The sequence below is a fragment of the Pleurodeles waltl genome, chromosome 6, assembly GCF_031143425.1.
Source record: "Pleurodeles waltl isolate 20211129_DDA chromosome 6, aPleWal1.hap1.20221129, whole genome shotgun sequence".
Classification (NCBI taxonomy): domain Eukaryota; kingdom Metazoa; phylum Chordata; class Amphibia; order Caudata; family Salamandridae; genus Pleurodeles; species Pleurodeles waltl.
In genome coordinates, this window is record NC_090445.1 from 412652987 (window position 1) to 412671738 (window position 18752).

Below are 18752 nucleotides of genomic sequence, written 5' to 3' on the forward strand. Positions count from 1 at the left end.
CAAAACAAGATCTGTCACAGGGAGAAATCAGTACCCTGATCTACAATTATTACAGCCCCATCCTGCACAGGTGTGAGATGTCAAATAGACCCTCCGGTAGGAAGTCCAAACAAATGTCCTCGAAGCGAGGAAAAACCAAGGTTCACACACGTGAACTGAGCTGAGAGGAATTCTATTAATAGGTGCAATAAATCGTGTTTGCCAAAGGGGGGGGGCAGTTATTGCAGACTGGGGAAGGCATCATCAGTATTCCACTCTTAGAGGGTCAGCCGGTGAGCTCACTCAGCTGCTTTATGGCTTATAACGCACGCATGTGAATGTAGCTCAACTGGGCTACATTGCATGGTTAAAACCTACTAAACAGGAGGCCTTGAAGGTCAGGCAATGCCTGGCCGGCCACTGGCCTAAGAAAACCGATTAAAATGATGAAAACTGCAAAATAACACAACAACAGGGCAAGGAAATGTCATACAGAAAGAGGTGAAGGATACGCACCTATGCACAGCGCAAATCGGGAATCACTCAGCGAGCGCGCATACATATAAATAAAAAAACGCTTTAATAAGTGTGAAAATGGCACTTAGCTGGGCTGCAGAGCAGCAAAGAAAGAGGAAGTCCTATATTGCTACAGTGTTTTGTAGTCTGATCTGGACGCTTATTGGTGGATTGTAGGGGCGTGGTTCAAAGCCTCTTGTTATTAGTATGTTTTGTGTTTGTTCTGTAACTTCATTGGCTGCTGTATTTGGAGTAGTAAAGATAGAGAAGCATAATCGTACTGGACCGGTCTTTTCTGTGAAGTCGTGTTACGAGCAACTGCGGAGTGTCACAGGGCTCGTCTCAGTTCTACACTATTTAACATTTACATGTCCCCTTTGGCAGAGATAGTGAAACCTTACGGCCTTTCTCTGTTGTCTTATGCAGATGACGCACAGCTGGTAGTTTCATTGTCCACCAACTCCAGCACTAACTGTTCGTCACTTGTCCCTTGCCTGCAGGTGGTGTCTGGATGGATGTCTGAATGGAAGCTTAAGCTTAATGGAAACAAGACCGAAGTAATGATATTAGGACACAGCCCTCGACTGGGGTTCAATCCACTCATTCTGGAATCCTTTGGAAACGCCTCCCCCTAAGGAAAATATTAAGAGCTTAGGAGTCTGGCTTGACCCACGGCTTACCATGGATCACCATGGTAAAAAGATTTCTTCCACATGTTTCGGTTTGCTTAGGTTCTTGAGGAAGGTTTTTAATATTATTCCATTTGTCACTAAAAGACTTACTGTCCAGGTCCTTATCATTTCCCGGTTGGACTATGGCACTGCATTGTACCTCAGCTCCCCGAAATACGTGATCAGAAAGCTGTAGGTGGTGCAGAATGCTTCTGCCCGTCTTCTCTTAAATATACCAAGACATGCATCGGCCAAAATGGCTATCTCTTCTCTTCATTGGCTCCCAGTGGAACAATGCATAAAGTTTAAGACCTTGTGTTGTGTCCACAGGTCTCTACATAATAGAGGTCCTCCTTTGTTAAGGTCATTAGCCTCTTTCCATATTCCCACTAGACAGCTCAGGTCCTCGTTGGCGGCCTTAGCCTTAAATCCCAGAGAAAAAAAATCTAGATGGGGTGGAAGTTCCATGGCTAATCTTGGAGTCAAATTATGGAACTCATTGCCTCTTAGCTTTCACCTTACCAGCCATGAGCTTTCCTTTCCTGTGAGCACTTAAAACCTGGCTATTCAGAGTATAACCCTCAGATCGCTTAGTAGAGGGCTGCTACCAGGGCTGGGAGGCCTTTGTGTAGCCATGTGCTTTATAAAAGCTCTTAACATAACATAACATCTATCCTTCCACCCGTCCATTGATACACCCACCCTTGCCCCTTCCCAGTCCTCATTGGACCATCCATGATATGATTGATGTGGGGTGGAGTCCAGTGGCGGCTGCTACCAGGCAGGGCAAAAATGTACTTACTTGTCACCTCTTCCACTCCCACCGCCTTGCCTCTGATTCTCCTGCCTTGGTGCTTCCTTTCCTTTGCTTTGCTCTCCTCCCCACCCAATCCAGATGCTGAGAAGCGCAGGGATTGGCCTACGCGGGCTGAAATGCCACTCAGGGAGGGAGTGGGAGTCTGCACTTGGTCACCACCCAGCAGTTTAAAAAACCTGGGTGGAGAGTTTTAAGTGCGCATGTCAGTTTGGTAGGTCTATGACGGCTGGCCAAACTGACACCCGCACTTAGAGTGCACCACTACTCTGCCTTCCTCCTGACACTGAGGATGCTGGCCCCATCCTGCTCAAGACAGCAGAAAAATACAATTATAATATTGTATTATCATTTTAGTTTTCTGCTGGCTTATTAGGAGTGCGGTGGTGCTCCTCCACAATAGTGGAGGGGCCGCCCCTGGTGAAGTCAGTACCTTAGATATTGACAGACTTCACTAATGTTGGAGCTAAGCTGTAGGTTCGCTTTGGCAAGTGTGTCTTCTTTGATTTGACTCAGTACTCACAGCAAAAATATTAATTCTAACAAATAAAGAGTACTCTTAATTTCTATTCACTTCCTTTAGTTCTTACAAAGAAATTATGTTGCCCCTACTTGGTTTCAAAGAATGTGTTGGCCAAGATCAAGTCAACGTGCATGGTCAGTAGCTGTGCATCCTGCACAAAGAGCTTCCTCTCAAAGCAGAAGAAATCTCAAAATATGCTAATGACGACATTATACATAGCCCTTGCATCCAAAACCAATCAAGGCAAGGTGACCTGGGGCCAGGTCCCTCCAACCTCAACAATGGTAGGTGAAGTCGGCCATGCCTGCCACTCAGTTGATGGAAATTTCAGTGCATCCATTCCAAGAAGGGCATCTCTTGCTCTGTGAACATAAAAGAACAAATCAAAAGTCAATATAAAAAAAAACACTCTGCTGGAACAGCAACAAAGCTTCAGCGCTAAACCCGTGTCCAGACAGCCTGCCATGTGGGTGTAGAAGACCATAACAGAGTGAAGCGCCTCTCCAATCTGCACAGATAAGGAGATGAACTTAGTCACGGCTGGTGTCAGGGACGGGTCATGGGGTAGAGAGAGGACATACACAGAAAGAAAAAAAAAACGTACCTCCTGCATCGCCCCATCCGAATCGCCACCTCACTGAAGGCAGAGGCTGGGAGTCTGCACTGCAGCCAATCCTAACGCTTCTCTCCTGCTGGCAGCATGAGAGCAGCATCAGGATTGGCCTGAGCTCCCTGGCTTTGCGCTCCCAGGCAGACTGGGAGCCTGTGCCTGCTGTCTCCAACCACACAGTGCTGGGTTGGAGAGAGCTCAGTGTGCATGTGTGTTTGGCCGTCATGAGACCGCCCGCCAAACTCACATGCTCACTGAGGGGAGTGCACACCAGTGCTTGAAATGGAAAAATAGAAGTGCAGGTACCTTGTATCAGAGTACCTGCTTGTTTCTGAGAAGTGCAGGTACTCTCCACTCAAAAGAATTACATTTATCTTGAGAAGTGCAGGCACTCTCCCTCTCAAAATAAAAAAGTGCTGGTACTCGTACCGGACAGTACTGGCCCATTTAAAACACTGGTGCACACCACTCCCATGTATAACTGTCATCCCTCATGGCCTCGCCCCCTTGAAAAATAAAACGATAGTAAACACAGTTTATCATGGTTTTATTTTTAAAGTTTTGCAGCTGCTGGCGGGAGTAGGAGTATGGGGAGGCGACGCTCCTCCGTCTTAGCGGAGGAGCTGCCCCTGAAGCATCGTAAGCATCATGCCCACATGCTGGATATAGCTGATGGCCTTGGGTGGGTGAAAGAGACTTTCACCCCGAACATGTATTTTATTGTAGTTTGCAGTGGCTACCACTAGGTGGCGCTAATTCCACGCATTTGAAATTACCTCAGTTGGAGGTAACACTTTTCTATTTAACACTGTTGGACCAAAATTTCGGGTCCGTGGTTCTTTAAACGTAAGAAAACACCGCTTGTTGGTTGTTGTTTTCTCCAAGTCTGGCGTTAGCCAAGACATTTTAATTTTACTAAAATTATGTCTGAAATATACTTTATTATTATTAGGTCTGGCGTCAGCCGTGAAGTTCTGGTTTTACTGCAATTATACATATCATTTAATCAATTATAGATGTTTCTGATTTTACTAAAAATATAAGTATGATATACTTACTTGTAGGGGCTTTCAGTCAGCACTCTTCATTCATATGTCTGGTATTACGTCGTTGACAGACCCAAAAAATATAGATTATAAATGTTAATGGGTGACGTGCAGAGAATTCAGCTTTTTCTACGCAAAAGCTGCGTTTAGGCTCTCAGACTGCGCTGTTTTTCTGAGCGCCCTGATCTTCGCCTTTGTCTCCTGTTGTACGTTGCCCTCCTCTTCAAAGAGGCTGGAAATATAACCCCCAAAGCAGGGACAGATATTACGCCTGCCTGCACCACCTGCATCACCTGAAATACACTGAGCGCGACAATAATCCCATCAAAGGCTCAGGGATGCAGGGCCAACCAGGAGCCAGTGGGCGAGGGTGGGGCTGGGGAGCCACGATGGAGGGTGCTAAGGAGCGAGGCTGGATGAGATTAGCCCAGCAAAGCCTACATTTTAAAGCGCTTAGGTGGCGGGCGTGGAAAGAGCATGATTACCCAGTTAGCGGGGCCTGCCAAGTGTAGAAAGCGATTAATGACACTTGCTTTCTGTCACGTCGCATCAGCGGCCCTGGGATAGCGGCTGCTGTCGCCAGATGGCCGACCAGGCACCGTGGCATCACCGCTGAAGCTGCTAGGAAGGGGTGTCGTGACTGGTCATAAGCAGAGTAGGGCACTCCGTCTTCAGAAAGCCATTCCACGACTAACTTTACCTACTCACATGCTCTGCTCCATCTTTTGGTCCAGGCCTCAAACACATTCTCGCTGGATTGCGTCACTTCCGACCCTGGTTCGTCCAGGCGCCATGGTCCTTTGTGTCATCTTCAATATTAGAATAGGGGACGGACACAGCTGCCCCGTTGATGGGATGGATGCTCTGGGCTGCTGAGTACTAACGCAAAGACTTACATACTTGAAACTCAGACATACTTTGGAGAAGGTAGGCAGGTCTGTCTATTGTTTGCTTGAGGATTCAGCCCAGCAGGGTTCTGATTTGCGAGCCTAAACTGCAGGCTTGGCTTTGCAAATGGACACTGAATTAACCCCTGGGTTGCTGATAGCTCAGCTGCTCCAGGCAACCAGAACTACAGCATGGGCTACTGTGGACCTGACAGAGTACCTCGAGCCTAGCCTCCCTGGCATTTACCAGACAATCATCTTTAACCTCTCAGACTTTTAATAGGATTCCCATCTGTCACGTGGGGAGATTTAAGAAAACTCCCAATCTCAAGTAAGAGCCGGTGTTATCCACTGGGAATTAAGGTAACGGGAGAGAAGGTTGGAGAGATGGACAGGGCAGCCAAACGTCCCTAGCCGCCAGGATCCAGCAGTCCTTTCCATCCCTTTGATTCATCCAACCTTAATTCGTGGAAGACCGGCGGCCATTTCTTCCTCTGTAATTTCCCCACTGGAGGGGTTTCCTGAAAGGGAAGAGCTGGAGCAAGAGGACACCGACAGCATGGGGAGTGGGGCCAGTGCTGAGGATAAGGAGCTAGCAAAGAGGTCCAAGGAGCTGGAGAAAAAGCTGCAGGAAGATGCCGACAAGGATGCCAAGACAGTCAAACTCTTACTTCTTGGTAAGCAAAGCCCCGCACACAGCCCTTGCACCTTCATGATAAAGTGACCCTTCCACTTAGCTGAAAAATGCAAAACAACCGATGAATCCTACTGAAAACTCACTACTAACCTCCTAAACATCTCCCTAAAGCAATCTTTCATACCTACAGAAAACCAAGAACAACCATACTGAAAAACCCAAACTAACACCTCCACCTAGTCAGGTCGGCTCTAAGTAAACCTTCCATTTCTATTGAACATCCCCTAACCCAGTGCTCCATCACTTCTGGGGAAAAATAAATCAGCATCTTGGAACTGTAGGAAAAACATACAAAGCATTCACTAAACGATGTAAAAAATCCTAAAACCCTTTTACCAGCCCCTCTCGAGAATTACCTTCCTGGCGCCTCAATCCTAGAAAAAACACAGACCATCATCCTGCTAACAAAAATGAGAACTTGATCATACCTGAATACCCAAAGACAAACACTCATCTCTACTGAAATACCAAAACAAACGTACACCACACTTAAATCATATAAAAAACCAAAATAATTTGCTTGAGTCTACAGATAACCAATAGCCTGCTGAAAAAGATAACACAAACACAACTCGCTGTCAAACCTAATGCCTAAAATCAACCACCCACTGTTGATAAAAAAACCTAACCAAAGCCTCAAACCTATCAAAAAACGAAAACCAAAACTATCTAGTCCCGTAATCCAACTAAACAGAATGAACCCAGCTGTCCAACCCAAGTGAAAAAGGAACCAAACAAAAATGTAAAACTGCAAAAGAAAACAGCACCAACTCCCTAACAAAGACAGCAGTCTCCCAATCCTTTTGAAAATTAACAAAAGACTACTCACCTTTACTGAAAACAAAACAAACCATGTATTCCTTCCCTTCCTAGGCTTCATTGAGTGGAAGTACTATATGAGTTCCTGGGCAGCACTTTGGAACAACAGGCACAGTAAAGGATTGATGTTTCTTAAGAATGGTGTATAAAGTCCCAGCAGAGAGACTGTGTTCTGTTGTGATATTACAATTTTTATGGCATGTTCTAGTAGTACTGTGGCAACCGAGGTGCTCCTTTAGTCTAGGGATGCTTTCATCCGATTCGAATAAAACCCTTGTTCATGTTGTTGAAGGTGTTTGGTCGTGTACGTTTAGCAAATAATTCCTTCCATGTTTAAATGTAGTTTGTGCGAGTTAGTGGGAAAGTAAATGAGTTTATTTAGGTATAGATGGTTTGAGGATCTCGTGTATAGATTGCACTTGTGGAAAATTCGATCACGACCCTTATACCAAAACACTAAATTAAAAAGAAAAGTTTTTCGGCACACCGAGAGTTCTTTCTACACATCCATTAAACTCCATGCTCTTGGGGGTATGGTATGTTTAAAGGAGCCTGAGCCTCCAGGTCAAGCTTCCTTTATATGAAAAGGAGATAAGGGCACAACAAAAGATGCTTGCCATTCTTTGCAGCCAGCCTGTGCATTTCAAAGAGTTCTCTCTATGATGACGTCATGACGCTTTGCTTTAAGTGGGATGAAAAAAGTAGGGGGGGCTCTAAAAAGGGCTTGGCAACCGTAATTAAGGACGTAGCTTAAACATGTAAACTACACATCTGCGATTTCCATAGTTTGAGTAGTTAGGTTCTTGTCTGAGCTTCCTGTTATGGCACCCAGCTATATAACACAAATAACAGACACCTTAAACGAGCCAGGGCTGTTGGCTTTACCAATGCTTCTTAGCTGTTTAAGGTAAATTAGTAACAACAATGATTTTGCAATACATTATTAATATTTGAAATGTTTCAATGCTCAAATTCTGAGACTGAGAATCAAACATTTTCTTTTACTTTTGCCTTGTCAATGTTTTGACAACTACTTCTTTCACATACATTTGCACATTATCAACATTTCAGCTGGAACACACTCCGTACCCTCTGAATAGAGAGGCCAAAGACTGAAGGGTCATGAATTCTGAACACCTTTTTGATCTATAGGCACCGTGAGAAACTCGCACCCAGAGCTCAACGAGAGCCCGTAAACAACACCTGCAGGCCACTCAGTAAGTGTGCCCTGTGCAAGAGTGATATGCTGCAAGAAATAAATACAGAAACACCACACTGTGGAAATGACTAACACTCTGAGGCAATGCAAGATTTAGTAATACATGTGAAATATAAACAGGAAGTAAATTACTTAAACGTTTCTTAGATTCGCTGTTTATAAATGGATGAGTGTTTTGGCCAGTAAAGTTAAGGACGAGAACATAGGGCCCGATAGAGACCGTTTTGAAGTTCATTTAAAATTACTACCGGGTCTGAGACCTGGAGGCACCCGGCCCACTTAAAGCCCTGCCTCTGACGCATGCAATGAGAGGGTGCAATGGGAATTCCCATATGGATTGTTATGTGGCTAGGAAACTCCCAGAGGTCCAAAGGTGGCATTGAGAGCTACATGAAGTGCCTGTGGTTTGCCTTCTCCCCAGAAACACCGAGGTGCAGCCTGTGGGCTTTGGGGTAGAGAGCCCTGTGTACATCCTAGGTGCTGCTTTGAGCACACACACACTGGAAGATGGTCTGGGTAGATGTAATATGTGCTGGATGCAGCATATATTGCATGTACAAATTAAACCCAAGATACTGTGTGTATGCGTCGGTGATGTACATATATTTTTGTCGATAATTCATGAATTATGCAGTTTATTTTCGGTAAGCCATGTTCCATATGTTCAATGTATTGATTAGACATAATACATTATCTGCAGATGGACTATTAGATGGTGCATACAGTATAGGCTGTGTAATACTCAAAGGTTACTCGGCCCCATGTATTTATGCTATATGATCGGTGCAGATTTTGAATAATACACATATCTATCTGGGTGTGAAGTATGTTATGCTTGCCAGGCTAACAAACTGTAGTAGGCTGAAACTGCTGAGTATTTGGAAGACACCTAAAGGCTCCATAATCTGTAAACAGGGTATGAATATCTATCCACATGTGTGTTGGGTACAATGTTCATATTGTAATTAATAAGTTGTGTGAATGTTCTGCTGGGATAGGCTAGTGCCCAGGGTAAAATATGACATCTTCTGGTTGACTGAGACTACGAGATAACATACAGACTCGCCCTTGCATCTGTTTACCCCTTTCCTCAGCAGAAACCCTCCATGAAGAGCTGAGGTGAGGTACAGCACTGGCTTTCTTGGGAAACACGACTGTGTTAAGGCGAAATAGCACCAAAGAGATGAGGCAGGGAGGACTGCTTCACATTCACTATTTTAACTAAATTCCAGAGTCATCGCAGGACTCTGCTGAGGTATTGCACATGTGATGCAATGGAGGTGTGGACAGCACGGTTGCTTGTCTGTTGCCTCAGCTGGCAACATCTTTTCCCATTGTCTGTGTTGAGGTACAACACCACAGATGCAACAAAGGCCTTGTCCTCATTCTCCAAGTACGAGAGAGGTTCAGACTGCTGCAGCTTCTCCATGGTGCTGTGCCTCTACTCATCCTGCACAAAGGTGCACCATCCATGTGAAGAGCATGTTGAAGTACAGCACAATGAGAAGCTACAGAGATCTGAAGCTTTCTCCTCCTTGGATATGGAGTGGATCAGGGTGTCCTGCTCAAGAAAAAGGACAACACCAGAGAAGGGATGTTAAGCTACAGAGTTCAAGATTTCTCTTCCACTTGGATCTATGAGTGGTTGGAGGTACCCTTTTGTGTAAGGCATGTCAAAGTAAATCACCACTAAGGTGACAGAGATATGTGCATTTCTCCCACTACGATCTGTGACTGATTGGCTTTACCCTTTAATATAGGGATTTTTGAGGCACAGCAGTACCTCAATGTACAGGGCATGTTGAGGTAGACCAGTAACCCGTATTTTAGGGTGTGCTGAGGTTCAGTGGTACCCCATCAAGCAGGATGTGTTCAGGTACACTGGAATCTCTTTGTGCTGGGCCTCAGGTGCATGGCACCTTCAGGTGCAGTGGTACCTTTTCTTGGAATGTGTTGATGTACAGCTGTCCTCCCTTGTGTACTGCTTATTCAGAAACAGGGCAGGTTGAATTACAGTGGGACTCCTTTCTACTGGGTGTTTTGAGGTACAGGGGTACTCCTTGGTGTGGAATGAATTGGGGTAGAGTGATGCCCCCTTCTGTACGGCATTTTGAGGTACTGCAATTACATCTCCTCGAGAGCGTGTTGAGGTAAAACACCAGAGAGGTGACAGAGGTATGTACTTTTCTCCCACTTGGGTCTGTATCATTTGGAGGTATCCCTTAATGTAGCCTGTTTTAATGCACATCAGTATCTCATGTTGAGGCAGAGCAGTAGGCGATATTGTAGGGTACTTTGAGATACAGTTTTACCCCACCATGCAGGGTGTGTTGAGGTACACCGCTATCTCTTTGTGCAGGGCATGTTCAGATGGATGGCATCTTCAGGTACAGTCGTACCCCCTCATGTAAGATGTGTTATGGTACAGATGTACCCTTTTTGTAGGGAGTATTTAGGTGAACAGCATGTTGAGGTACAGTGGGACTCCCTCAAAAAGGGCATGTTGAGGTCCAGTGATACTCCCTGCGGGTTGTGTTGATATACTGTGGTACCCCATAAAGAAGGATGAGTTTGGATGCAACAGTAAGCTGCTAACTCCTGTATGACGTGTTGAGGTTCAGCACCCTCCTGTATGATGAGTTGAGGTTCAGTACCCTACTGTATGGCTTAAGCATCAACACCCTCCTGTGTGGAGTGTTGACGTACACTAGTACCTCTCCTGTAGGGCATGTTGAAGTACAGCAGTGCCCCTCCTGTGTGGCATGTTGAGGTTTAGTACCCTCCTGTATGATGTGTTTAGGTTTAGTTCCCTCCTATATGGCATGTAGATGTATAGTGGTACCCCTGTTTATATGATGGGTTGAAGAGCTGCACTACTGCTGTCTGTGGGGCATTTTGAGGTATAGTACCTCCTGTGTGGCATGCTGACGTTCCTGAGTACCCCTCCTGTATGATGTGTTGAGGTTCAGTTCCTTCCTGCATGAAGTTTTGATGTTCAGTACCATCCTTCATGGCATGCTGAGTTTTAGTAGCCTTCTGCGGGATGTGATGAGGTTCAGTACCCTCCTGTATGGTGTGTTGAGATTAAGAAGTACCCTGTCTCTATGACATGTTAAACTGTTGCAGTGCCACTGCCTGCTGGGCATGCTGAGGTACAGTAGTACCCCTCCTGTAGGGCATGTTGAGGTTCAGTAGCACCCCTCCTTTCTTGCGTGCTGAGTTTCAGTATCTTCCTGTGGGACGTTTTGAGGTAGAGAAGTACCCGTCCTGTGTGGTGTGTTGAGGCTCAGTTCCCTCCTGTGTGGTGTGTTGAGGTACAGTAGTACCTGTCCTGTGTGGCAAGTTGAGGTACATCAGTACCCCTCCTGTGTGGTATGTTGAGATACAGACCTCAGTAGGGGATACAGAGATGCAGGCCTCTTTCCATCTGGACCCATGAGCCCCGGAGACATCCACCACAGATAGGCTGTGTCAATAATAGACCAAGATTAGCCCTAACAGATGGCCTTATTAGCTAGCTGGCTTCAGTACCATCCTTCATGAAGCGCTGAGGTTCAGTAACAATATGTATGGTGTTGAGGTAGAGCAGTACCACTGTCTCTATGGCGTGTTGAAGTGCTGTGGTGCCATTGCCTGCTGAACATGTTGAGGTACAGTAGTACCCCTCCTGTGGAGCATGTTGAGGTACATCAGTACCCCCCCCTTTCTGGTGTGTTGAGGTTCTGTACCCTCCTGTATGGTGTGGTGAGGATCAGTACCCTCCTGTGTGGTGTGCTAAGGTACAGTAGTACCCCTCCTGTAGAGCATATTGAGGTACAGCAGTGCCCCTCCTTTGGGACATGTTGAGGTTTGGTACTCTCTTGTGTGACATGTTGAGGTACAGTAGTACCCCTTCTGTATGGCGTGTTGAGGTTCAATACCCTCCTGTATGGTGTGTTGAGGTTCAGTACACTCCTGTGTGGCCTGTTGAGGTACAGCAGTACCCCTCCTCTAGGGCATGTTGAGGTACAGTAGTACTCCTTCTATATAACGTGTTGAAGTATAGTAATACTCCTACTGTGTGGCATGTTGAGGTACAGCAGTACTCCTCCTGGGTGGCATGTTGAGGTACAGTAGTACCCCTCCTGTGTGGCGTACTGAGGTTCAGGACCCTCCTGTGTGGCACGTTGAGGTACAGCAGTACCCCTCCTTAGGGCATGTTGATGTACAGCAGTACCCCTCCTTTGTGGCATTTTGAGGTTCAGTACTCTCTTGTGTACAGTCGTACCCCTTTTGTATGGCGTGTTTTCGGTTCAGTACCCTCCTGTATGAGGTGTTGAGGTTCAGTACCCTCCTGTGTGGCCTGTTGAGTTACAGCAGTACCCCTCCCGTAGGGCATGTTGAGGTACAGCAGTACTCCTCCTGTGTGGCCTTTTGTGGTACAGTAGTACCCCTCCTGTGTGGTATGTTGCGATATTGCAGTACCCCTCCTGTATGACATGTTGAGGGACAGTAGTATCCCTCCTGTATAGTGTGTTGAGGTACAGTAGTACCCCTCCTGTATAGTGTGGTATGTACAGTAGTACCCCTCCTGTATGACATGTTAAGTTTCAGTGCCCTCCTGTATGGCATGTTGAGGTTCAGTACTCCTGTGTGGCGTGTTGAGGTACATTAGTACCCCGCCTGTGTGGCATGTTGTGTTACAGCAGTGCCACTCCTGGCGTGGCATGTTGAGCTTCAGTCCCCTCCTGTATGGCGTGTTGAGGTTGAGTACCCTCCTGTGTGGCGTGTTGAGGTAGAGCAGTACCCCTCCTCTAGGGCATGTTGAGGTACAGTAGTAGACCTTCTGTATAACTGGTTGAAGTATAGTTATACTCCTACTGTGTGACATGTTGAGGTACAGCAGTACCCCTCCTGGATGGCATGTTGAGGTACAGTAGTATCCCTCCTGTGTGGCGTACTGAGGTTCATGACCCTCCTGTGTGGCATGTTGAGGTACAGCAGTACCCCTCCTTAGGGCATGTTGATGTACAGCAGTACCCCTCCTTTGTGGCATTTTGAGGTTCAGTACTCTCTTGTGTACAGTCGTACCCCTTTTGTATGGCATGTTTTCGGTTCAGTACCCTCCTGTGTGGCCTGTTGAGTTACAGAAGTACCCCTCCCGTAGGGCAGGTTGAGGTACAGCAGTACTCCTCCTGTGTGGCCTTTTGTGGTACAGTAGTACCCCCCCTGTGTGGTATGTTGAGATATCGCAGTACCCCTCCTGCATGACATGTTGAGGGACAGTAGTATCCCTCCTGTATAGTGTGTTGAGGTACAGTAGTACCCCTCCTGTATAGTGTGTTATGTACAGTAGTACCCCTCCTGTATGACATGTTAAGTTTCAGTGCCCTCCTGTATGGCATGTTGAGGTTCAGTACTCCTGTGTGGCGTGTTGAGGTACATTAGTACCCCGCCTGTGTGGCATGTTGTGTTACAGCAGTGCCACTCCTGGCGTGGCATGTTGAGCTTCAGTCCCCTCCTGTGTGGCGTGTTGAGGTTGAGTACCCTCCTGTGTGGCGTGTTGAGGTAGAGCACTACCCCTCCTCTAGGGCATGTTGAGGTACAGTAGTAGACCTTCTGTATAACTGGTTGAAGTATAGTTATACTCCTACTGTGTGGCATGTTGAGGTACAGCAGTACCCCTCCTGGGTGGCATGTTGAGGTACAGTAGTACCCCTCCTGTGTGGCGTACTGAGGTTCAGGACCCTCCTGTGTGGCATGTTGAGGTACAGCAGTACCCCTCCTTAGGGCATGTTGATGTACAGCAGTACCCCTCCTTTGTGGCATTTTGAGGTTCAGTACTCTCTTGTGTACAGTCGTACCCCTTTTGTATGGTGTGTTTTCGGTTCATTACCCTCCTGTATGAGGTGGTGAGGTTCAGTACCCTCCTGTGTGGCCTGTTGAGTTACAGCAGTACCCCTCCCATAGGGCAGGTTGAGGTACAGCAGTACTCCTCCTGTGTGGCCTTTTGTGGTACAGTAGTACCCCTCCTGTGTGGTATGTTGAGATATCGCAGTACCCCTCCTGTATGACATGTTGAGGGACAGTAGTATCCCTCCTGTATAGTGTGTTGCGGTACAGTAGTACCCCTCCTGTATAGTGTGGTATGTACAGTAGTACCCCTCCTGTATGACATGTTAAGTTTCAGTGCCCTCCTGTATGGCATGTTGAGGTTCAGTACTCCTGTGTGGCGTGTTGAGGTACATTAGTACCCCGCCTGTGTGGCATGTTGTGTTACAGCAGTGCCACTCATGGCGTGGCATGTTGAGCTTCAGTCCCCTCCTGTATGGCGTGTTGAGGTTGAGTACCCTCCTGTGTGGCGTGTTGAGGTAGAGCAGTACCCCTCCTCTAGGGCATGTTGAGGTACAGTAGTAGACCTTCTGTATAACTGGTTGAAGTATAGTTATACTCCTACTGTGTGGCATGTTGAGGTACAGCAGTACCCCTCCTGGGTGGCATGTTGAGGTACAGTAGTACCCCTCCTGTGTGGCGTACTGAGGTTCAGGACCCTCCTGTGTGGCACGTTGAGGTACAGCAGTCCCCCTCCTTAGGGCATGTGGATGTACAGCAGTACACCTCCTTTGTGGCATTTTGAGGTTCAGTACTTTCTTGTGTACAGTCGTACCCCTTTTGTATGGCGTGTTTTCGGTTCAGTACCCTCCTGTATGAGGTGTTGAGGTTCAGTACCCTCCTGTGTGGGCTGTTGAGTTACAGCAGTACCCCTCCCGTAGGGCAGGTTGAGGTACAGCAGTACTCCTCCTGTGTGGCGTTTTGTGGTACAGTAGTACCCCTCCTGTGTGGTATGTTGAGATATTGCAGTACCCCTCCTGCATGACATGTTGAGGGACAGTAGTATCCCTCCTGTATAGTGTGTTAAGTACAGTAGTACCCCTCCTGTATGACATGTTGAGTTTCAGTGCCCTCCTGTATGGCATGTTGAGGTTCGGTACTCCTGTGTGGCGTGTTGAGGTACAGTAGTACCCCTCCTGTGTGGCATGTTGTGTTACAGCAGTGCCACTCCTGGCGTGGCATTTGGAGCTTCAGTCCCCTCCTATATGGCATGTTGAGGTTGAGTACCCTCCTGTGTGGCGTGTTGAGGTAGAGCAGTACCCCTCCTCTAGGGCATGTTGAGGTACAATAGTAGACCTTCTGTTTAACTGGTTGAAGTATAGTTATACTCCTACTGTGTGGCATGTTGAGGTACAGCAGTACCCCTCATGGGTGGCATGTTGAGGTACAGTAGTACCCCTCCTGTGTGGCGTACTGAGGTACAGGACCCTTCTGGGTGGCACGTTGAGGTACAGCAGTACCCCCTCCTTAGGGCATGTTGATGTACAGCAGTACCCCTCCTTTGTGGCATTTTGAGGTTCAGAACTCTCTTGTGTACAGTCGTACCCCTTTTGTATGGCGTGTTTTCGGTTCAGTACCCTCCTGTATGAGGTGTTGAGGTTCAGTAGCCTCCTGTGTGGCCTTTTGTGGTACAGTAGTACCCCTCCTGTGTGGTATGTTGAGATATTGCAGTACCCCTCCTGCATGACATGTTGAGGGAGAGTAGTATCCCTCCTGTATAGTGTGTTGAGGTACAGTAGTACCCCTCCTGTATAGTGTGTTAAGTACAGTAGTACCCCTCCTGTATGACATGTTGAGTTGCAGTGCCCTCCTGTATGGCATGTTGAGGTTCAGTACTCCTGTGTGGCGTGTTGAGGTACAGTAGTACCCCTCCTGTGTGGCATGTTGTGTTACAGCAGTGCCACTCCTGGCGTGGCATGTTGAGCTTCAGTCCCCTCCTGTATGGCGGGTTGAGGTTCAGTACCCTCCTGTGTGGCGTGTTGAGGTTGAGCAGTACCTCTCCTGTAGGGCATGTTGTGGTACAGTACTACCCCTCCTGTAGGGCTTGCTGAGGTACAGCAGTACCCCTCTTGTAGGTCATGTTGAGATACAGTAGTACCCCTCCTGTAGGTCATGTTGAGCTACAGCAGTACCACTCCTGTGTGATGTGTTGCAGTACAGTAGTACCCCTTCATTATGAGATGTTGACATGTTGTACCACCCTGTGTGGTACCCCCTGGGAGGCGGTAAAGAGATGCAGACCCCTCTCTGCGTGGGCCCACGAGCCCTGGGGACATCCACCTCAAACAGGCCGTGACAAGAATAGAGCAGGATTAGCCCTAACAGATGGCCTCATTAGTTAGATGGCTTCCTAAGTGAGTTTCCTTCCAAGGTGATAATATCTTCAAATCCTCCGGATGTCATCGGTGTCATCAGTGCTACAAACTGCAGGCTAAACCGTGAAAGGTGGCAGTTGCAGTAGCAGAAAGCAGGATTCCCCTCTGGGGGGGCAGACCTACATGCAGCAGAGAACAGGACTGGCACATTGGAAGCAGGACTGATGCAGAGCAGGCCATACCTATGGGAGGCAGCACTGCACATGATGCAGATAGCAGGGAACACCTATCTGAGACAGAACTAGATAGGAAGCGGGAAGGGGGTTACTCTATATGAGAGAGACAGAACTATACCTATTGCAGAGAGCACTGCTAAACCAAGGGAGGCAGAACTGCAGGTGCAAAGGAGAGCAGGTATTGGCTTATGCAATACAGACTGCACTTGACGCATTGTGCATCTATGGAAGACAGAACTCCACATTATCATGAGTTATTTAAAGAAATTGACTTCACCTGGAATTCCAAAAGCTTGAAATGTCTAGGTATTTTTTACTCCACCTCCATCAAGGATTCCATTAAAACAAATTTTAATTAAGTAAAATCTAAACTCTTGAATATGTCAGATACTTGGTCTCCTTTACATCTGCCATGGTGGGGAAGAGTAGCACCAATCAAAATGATGTTGTCGCCCATCATAAATTTCTATTTATCTGTGCTCCCAATTACACTTTTTCTGGCTTTTTTCAAATCCATTATTAGTTTGTTCACACGATTGTAATGGAACAAACGTAAATAACGTATCTATTTAGCCAAACTTCAACAATCCAGAGACAATGGAGGGATCAACTTTCTAAATTTTTTTAAATATCATTTAGACTTTACTCTTAAAAAAATTTGGACTTCTCCCTCTCCCATCAATTGCGATCAACATACCTTTTGGGGCCAACTAGAAAATTCACAAATGTCACCCTCTTCATTCCATGACAAAGTTTACATCTCACAACTTCCAAAATCCTTCCTTTCACCAATACTCACTTATTCTATTTCTATTCCTCTGCCTTCACTCACCCAATTTACATCCTCCACAGAAATTATTGTGCATACTCTCATTTGGTACAATGAAAATATAAAATTGAATAACAGAGTTCTCTCATGGAAAGAATGGATACACAAAGGGGTAATAACCGTGGGCCATGTATTTTCAGATGGAGCCACACAACATCAACACCATACTCCATCAACCTTTCTCCCAACTCTCACACTCCAGTACACAATCTTCTTCTCCCTCCTATGAGCTTTCCTCACAGGTAAAGGCATCCTTTATCTACAAAGCTCTCATAACTTCCCCTACTGACAGACTTAAATCTCAGGTGGACCTACAATGGGAAAAGGACTTACATCAGGCTTTCTCTTTACAAACGTGGAAGAAAATCTGGTCTAAGATTCATACTACGTTTCGTTTAGCCAGCACATCTTAAACACTCTATTATTTTTACAACAGGCTTTTTTTTACCCCCAAATCTCTCCACCGGTTTAAACTGTCCAATGATTTTAAATGCTGGTCTTGCCCTCACAAAGATAGTGATTTAATACACATGTTTTTTTAATGCATTTTGGTTACAAATCTGGAATAAAAAGAAAAATATATTGTCTACAAATATACCTCTTCATAACAGACATTTTTTTAAGAGGCTCTTCCTCTCTCTGGCAGTCTCAAGTTATGGTCGGCAAGTTTTTTGACTTACTTATCACAATTGCATTACAAACTATCAACTTGAACTGAAAAGATACAACTAAATTAGTTAGGTTGGTAGAACCTACTTTGTCATAATCACAGGTTAGATAGAGCTAATGCCATTGCGAATCCAATGATGATCAAAAGAGATCTTTTATGGTTGCAGCTCACATTTTTCTTACCTAGACAAAATGCTACCCTTTTAATTACCAATACCACTTTAGAACCCACACGTGGCTCATTAATAATTATTTGGTTGCTATAAGTATTTCTTTTTGATTATATAGTTCTGCATTTTGAAGTACCTAGTCAATTTTTCTTTTCATTTTTCTTCTCCCCCTCCTTTTTCCTTCTTTTTCTCTTTCTTTCTACTATCAAACATTATTTAAAAAATGCTATCAAATTTATAGTACAATTTTATATAATATAGAATGTATTATCCATTATTGTGTTAATATATGTTGGGATTTTAATATGACCATATTTTCACTTGTTTATCTCATCCATCTAAAATACTTGGAACCTGTATTCACAATGTACTACTATTTTGTTATTCAGTTTCTTTTTCAGTAAAGCATTCTAAAAATAAAATAACTGCACATAAAGCAGATAGCAGAGTCTCACCTACCTGCAAGTGATGGAGAAAGTATGGCTTACTTATGGGAAACAGAACTGCACATGATGCCGAGAGCAGGGCCTCAGCTTGTGGGAGACATAGCTGCACACGAGCAAAGAGCAGGGCCCCACTATGGAGAACAGAAATGTATGTGATGCAGAGACCAGTATTTACCTATGGGAGACAGAAGTGCATATGATTCAGAGAGGAAGTCCTGTCCAATGGGAGACAGATCTGCACATTAAAGACAGCAGGACCCACTTTATGGACAACAGAACTTTACATGAAGTGGACAGCACATCTTCCCTTTAAGTTAAATTCACATGATGCAAACAACAGGGCCTATCTTTTAGGAACTGGAACTGTCCATGAAATGGAGAAATGGGCTCTTCTATGCAAGGCAGACATTTGCAAAATATATAGAGCAGGAACCT

At 45.8% G+C, this 18752-nt stretch overlaps 1 protein-coding gene across 1 annotated transcript in view; it reads left to right on the forward strand.

Moving 5' to 3' along the window:
- Nucleotides 1-5414: 5414 nt before the first annotated feature.
- The window catches only part of GNAT2 (G protein subunit alpha transducin 2), a 78883-nt gene continuing 65545 nt past the window's right edge, over nt 5415-18752 (forward strand). Inside the window, exon 1 of the mRNA XM_069238357.1 lies at nt 5415-5723. Within this exon, the coding sequence (XP_069094458.1) occupies nt 5606-5723 (118 nt within the window). The 5' untranslated portion in view covers nt 5415-5605. The remainder of the gene's footprint in view (nt 5724-18752) is intronic.